Source organism: Tupaia chinensis, unplaced genomic scaffold (genome assembly GCF_000334495.1).
Source record: "Tupaia chinensis unplaced genomic scaffold, TupChi_1.0 Scaffold000020_1, whole genome shotgun sequence".
Taxonomy (NCBI): domain Eukaryota; kingdom Metazoa; phylum Chordata; class Mammalia; order Scandentia; family Tupaiidae; genus Tupaia; species Tupaia belangeri.
The window spans coordinates 521788-527680 of NW_006159450.1; the positions used below are offsets into that span (position 1 = coordinate 521788).

The 5893-nt window shown below is 64.9% G+C and overlaps 1 protein-coding gene across 1 annotated transcript in view; it reads right to left on the bottom strand.

The window, feature by feature from the left end:
- Nucleotides 1-1812: 1812 nt before the first annotated feature.
- BRD9 (bromodomain containing 9) overlaps nucleotides 1813-5893 on the bottom strand; it is a gene marked incomplete at its 5' end in the record, with an annotated part of 33093 nt that continues 29012 nt past the window's right edge. Inside the window, 2 exons of the mRNA XM_027770316.1 lie at nucleotides 1813-3097; nucleotides 3696-3863. Coding sequence (XP_027626117.1) covers nucleotides 3000-3097; nucleotides 3696-3863 — 266 coding nt within the window. The remainder of the gene's footprint in view (nucleotides 3098-3695; nucleotides 3864-5893) is intronic.

Genomic DNA, 5893 nt, shown 5'->3' on the forward strand with positions numbered 1-5893 from the left:
CCTGTCCTCAAAGAACGCGGGCCCGGGCCGGCCACTCTGCGGGAGAGGCAGGAGGCCGGTGCTGGGCCTGCAGCAGCACCATGTCAGGCCTGGGGAGCCCAGCAGTGTCCCCGTGGGGGCACTGCATGGTGGGCAGCGTCCACTCCGCAGAGCTCTGCCCTACCAGGCCCCTGGAGCCTGCAGGGTCACCGCTGGCCGGACTCACCTGTGCACCAACTCCCAGGGCCTTGCTTCTGTGGCCCACCCTCTGGACAGAGGACCTCTGGGCACTCCACCAGGTGCTAGCTGACCCTCCCCAGGTACGCACTAGCCAGCAGGTTTGCTGAACACCAACATCAGTGGACGAGGATAGCAGAGCGAGGCCCGTGGCTGCTCAGCGCACCTGCAGGGGCCTCGCTGGGCAGGGCCCCCACCCTTCCACGCTCCTGGCCTTGTGTTTCCATGCCTTTGCCACCCCCCGGCAAGAAACCACAGCAGACGTGGGACTAAAGGGATATCCACCCTGGCTCCTGCTCACAGCCGTCCACGGCCCAGGCCAGGCCCATCCACCATCCAGCGAGCGTGGTGTGGTGGCTGCAGGGGTATGTGGACCCGCCTCCCCTCCCAGTCTCCTCCCAGCATCCCTACGAAGGCTCTGCCTCCTGCTGATGCCAAGGCCACGAGACACAGCGGGATGAGTGCTGAGCCCACTGTCACCAGACCGCCACGGGCACAGGACCCGTGAGTGTGAGGGACACATGTCCACGGCAACCAGGCAAAAGGCACCGACACGCCCAAGCCAGGGGCTCTGACGCCACCTTCAAGGTCTGCCTCAAGAGCACCGTCCTAGGAGATACCACATGGCTGTGGCGGTGTCACATGCTGAGGACACGCAGCTGAGTTGGAAAGGTGCCCCTCCGTCTCAGCCTGGCACAGGGGGGCAGCCTGACCTCAGCCTGGACCACCCACATCCGGGGCTGTGGGAGGGGTTCTGCTGGAACCAATGACCTGAGTTCACTGGGTGTCTGGGGACTTGAGAGTGGGGACGCCTGCCTTGACTGGCCAGTGCAAGGGCAGTTCGTGGGGCTGGAAGAGCTGGGAGCCGAGGACGGCCACTTGGCTGCACGGACAAGGCTCCGTGGCCACAGCAATCGGGGAGGTGGCGGGCACAGAGACTGCAATGCCGCATGCGTACACACGGGCTGCACACCCATGTTGAGATCACGTGCAGCCCCGTTTGGGGTGGAGCTTCTGTGACACCCAAGTTCTGCTCGGTGCACACCCAGGGCCCCAGGGGTGCCTATTCCTGAGCTCTGGGAAGGTGGGGTGGGTCGAACAGTGGGGAAGGGGAGGGGAAAGGCACCAGCCAGCCCGACAGAGGCCAGGTGTGGACACATGCCGCTTCCCACAGACAGCCTGGAGCCGAGTCGAGTTCTCAAGTATAGGGCCTGAGCTGGGTGGGCCTGCGGGTGGCACTTGCCTGGCGAGGTCCAGGCCTTCCCCTTGGCCCTAAGCCCCAAGCCTCACGGAGGCACGGCCTGAGCGTCGGGTCTGTGGCCAGGTGCCAGATGAACCTGACAGACATGGCCAAGATCAGGGATGAGCCCATGTGCTCCATGAGGAGCCGGACACAAGAGAGCACATGTGAGCACCACTGAAGCGTGACGTCCAGAGACCGAGGCCTTGAGGCTGCAGGGCAGGCGTGGGGCAGGTGGGGACGGCCAGTAGGCATGGCGACTTTAGTGACAGGAAGGTTCTGGGATTCGGTGGAGGTGGTGGGTGACCACGTTACAAATGCACCAAATGCAATTGGATTGTACGCTGTAAGTGGCCGATGGTTAACTGTCATGTGAATTTTACTAACATACAAATAAAGGGCATTTTAAAAACTGAAGGTGCTGGCCAGCGAGTCTTCCTTCTGAGTGACATGCGGATTGGGGGCTGAGCTCCCGGGTCCCAGCCTGGGGAGCAGTCGCCCCCTGGGCTGTCAGGGCTGCACGGACAGCCCAGCTACTCAGAAGGTGACCGGGGCTGCAGGTCGGGCCTCCACCCAGGCTGCCTGGGGCTGAGGTCTGCTGACATCACAGCTTCTCGTGAGAACCCTGGCTGTGGTCCAGGGAGCAAGAAAGAGGTTCTAGAGAGGTCCTGGGAGGCTGCCCCCTAGAGGCCCGGCCGCAGGGACAGCTGGCCGAGGGGCAGTCCAGCTCTGGGTCCTGGGAGGGGCAGAGTGCGCCCTGCCCGGAGGCTGGACAGACGCTTTCCCATCCTCCTTGCAGCTGTGTACGCACGCCCCGACCGGCATGGCAGAGTGGGGACAGGGCCGCGGGGCTCGTCTGCCAGTCAGCGCTGAAGGCCCTTGACACAGCCCGGCACCACCCTTTCCTGCTGGAGCTGGCCACGGCTGCTCCCCGAGGCTCCACCCTGAGCGGGTCTTTCCCCACCACCAGTGTCAGCCAGGCCTGAGGCATCAGTCACCGCGCTGTGGGGCCCGGGCAGCTCCACGCTCCTCCCAGGGTGACTGAGCTGCAGTCTGCCCGGCCTCACTTCAGCTTTTCCACATCGGGAGCAGGGCGCCGGGCACCCCCAATGTCACCCAGTAAAGGACTGGGCCTGACGACCAGGGAGGCGCCCCTCAGCTGTGGCCACGTGCCGCTGCCACCCGTGTCTCTGGCTGCACTAGGACGGTCACAGACGGCACTGTTCACAGGGCTCTGTCAGGTGGCGTGCAGGAACATGCCCAGTTGCAGGCGTGTCACAACGGACGGCTTCACTGGACCAGGCGTGCGGACCTCGGGACGTGGGAGATGTGATCGAGCCACTCATGTCACGCAGACACGGACGGCAGACAGCGTCAGCACCCCTGGGCCGTAAAGGGGTGACACTGCCACTGTAGACTCTACCCCTCCCAGGCCTGGTCCCGCAGGCTAGAGGCAACCAGTTCCAGCCTCCAGCTGAGACGGCACGGCGCGTGTGAGCCGGAAGCTAAGAAAGCGGAACCATAGCTGGCGTCCACTTCTGGGCTAGTTCTTGGAGGCCGGGGGCTCCGGAGACTGAAGGAACTCGTATGGGTCGTGGGGAACGTCTGGCTGCTCCCCGACACTGAGGCGGGAGGGGCTTCCTGCAATTTAAAGAGCATGCAGACACCGTGACGGACCCACCCCCAGGAGAACCCCGAACGCCTGTCCTCGTGACCCACTGTCAGCAGAGCCAGGACAAGGGGCACCCTCCCACTCACACCGCAGAGAGAGGGAGTGGCCGTCTGAGGCCCCAGCCCTTCCCACCACGTGACTGTGGCCCGCAGAAGCTCCGAGGCCTTCGACGCCTCCTGCGTCCCCTCGTGGGGACTTCGCCCAAGCTCTTGAGCTGACCCAGGCCACAGCACCCACTCAGGAGCCATCGGGGAAGCCCTACCACCCGCTACAGGACCCACCCGCGCTGCCCTTGGGCACCCGCAGACCTCCGCGCTCTGCAGCGGCTGACCTCTTCCTGGACACACGCGTGTGCATATGCGGCTGTGCACGGCAGCATGGCCGCCTGGTGGCGGTGCTAGCCCGGCTCTTCCTCCGTGTGGCAGGGCCCCAGCCAGGGCCGGCCTGCTCCCCGCACAGTGAAGAGCCCAGGCCTTGGGGACAGCTGGCTGACACAGGCCAGCACGACCACCTGTGGGAGCCCACTGCGCCATCCCACGCCCACGGCCACAGCTGTGAGACCCTCACCCAGGTGGTGCTGGTCCCTCTCAGAGGTGTTGGACAGGGAGCTGAGGTTGGACGACGGCCGGGAGCCACCGCGCTCCGCCTGTGCCTCGTGGAGGTCCTGCAGTAGCTTTGCCGTCTCGTCCAGGTGCAGGTGGCCGTCCTCATGGTCTAGCTCCTTCTTCACCTTCCCTGTGAGCACACGGGCGGTCAGATGCAGGCCAGTGTGGCCTGGCACCGTCGTATGGGCCGATCTCACACAGCTGGGCCGCAAGCTTACAGCGCTACAGCCAGGGCAGGGCAGTCCAAGGTGGCTCACGGTGGGAAGAGTCTGTGGACATGCTAGTCCTTCCCTCAGACGGGGATGGGAGCCCAGCCACGTCCAACTGTGGGAGTGCTGGAGCAGAGGGCGGCTGGCTCTTGCCACAAACCATGGGGAAGGCAGCTGGGGTGCAGCCCCGCCTGGTGCACCTGGAGCAGGCTCTGGGACACAGCCAGGTGGCAGACCCGGCGAGCCCAGCGAGCCCAGTGAGCCGGGGAGCTGAGCTGCCTGGAGGGTCCCGGCACCAATGCTCACCCATCAGCCTCAGCAGGGTGGCACTCAGAGCCCCAAGGACAGCACAAATGTCGGGACAGCCGCCTGACGTGGATGTGCCGAGAATCTGCACAGGACCACGACAACCAGGTATCCTAGCAGCCTGGTGTCTGGCCAGGGCTCGGGAGGGAGTGCCGAGCAGGTGCCTGGCTCACGCCACCTCCCGATGTCAGGACAGAGGCTGCCACAAGCCATGGCTGCTCTCCTCCTGGGACCTGAGCCCCGGCCCAGGCCTGCAGAGAGTGCAGGTGGCCAGTCCCCAGTGGGCATCCCTGGAGACGGCTCACATCGCAGGAGCCAGGTGTGTCCTGCAGGACTCCACTGGAGGCCCTGTGGTGCTCGTCCTGGTCTGGTCTGACCCGGACTCTCCCTTCACTGGACTGATCTCAGCTGTGAGCCCAGTGAGTTGCTGAGCCTGGGAGCTCTTGGGAATGCCCCACCAAACAAGGGAAGCAAGCGGACAGTGCGGGGCAGCTGGAGTCCAGGCAGCCTAGTCTGCACAGACACCCTGCCACCGTGGACAGCACGAGCAGGACAGGGCACCTTCCTTGGCGGCTCTGAGTGGCTCCGGAGCCACCTTAAATACCGTGGGCCCTCAGCCTCACCACCACTGCCTCTGGCCGTGTTTCAGGCACCAGCACATATGCTGGGGTTAGCAGGAACTCAGAGTGGAGAGAGAAGGAGCCCACACAAGGCGGTCAGGAGGCCAGGCAGCTCCTCACAGCAGACCGCCGTCAGCATAGGTGTGTCCTCTGGGGGTGGCTATGCTGAGGCACACCCTCCCGGCACTGGCGCACTGACGGCCCGCTGAGCCAGGCACGTCACTGTGGGGTCTGGAGGGCCCAAGGACCCTGTGACCGTCCAGCACAGCCTGCAGTCGGGGCCACGCAGGACAGCAAGCTCGGGGCCACCCGATTGTGCGGCCTGGTCCCAGGCCCCGGGCCCCGGCGCAGAGGCTGCTCCACTCCACTCGAGGCTGACAATCCTGGCCACGCTCCATGGTCAGTCACTTCTGCACTCGGGACTTGGGGCACACACGCACACATGCCCAGTGTTTTTCAAGCTGCTGGTGCAGGAATCGAACTGTGCACGCAACTAAGTGGCTCTAACCACCTTAGTCACCACGCCACTGGCTGACCCAGACCTAACACTCTAACCAGGCGCTCTAAGAAAGCCACCTTCACCCTGCCCCACACTCAGCACTGACACGGCACGTAGCCGCTGTCCACACTGGAGCACTCCTACAGCCCCGTCAGGGTCCCACTGCCCTTGCCCAGGAAGGCTGCGGGTTTCTCGGCCACAGGCTGAGCCCCGCACTGCCTCCAAGTCTGACCACAGGCCCAGGTTCATCTACTTGTTTCCAACCCCTGGCGACACCAACGCCCCGCACCCTCCTGGGCTGCATTGTTTGCCCAAAAGGCTCACAGACTGGGAGGACAAGGACCCCCCGTGTCCCTTACCGCAAAGGTGGGGAGGAGCCACCACGAGTGCTGCGGTGGGCAAGAGGGGGGTGCGGTGGCCCAGGCCCTCCCCCACGCCACCCTCCAGGACCATGCGGATGCCTCAGGGAGCCCTCCAAACCCCAGGGCCCCTTACGGAGGCTGCATTCTGAGTACAGGCTCGCGGG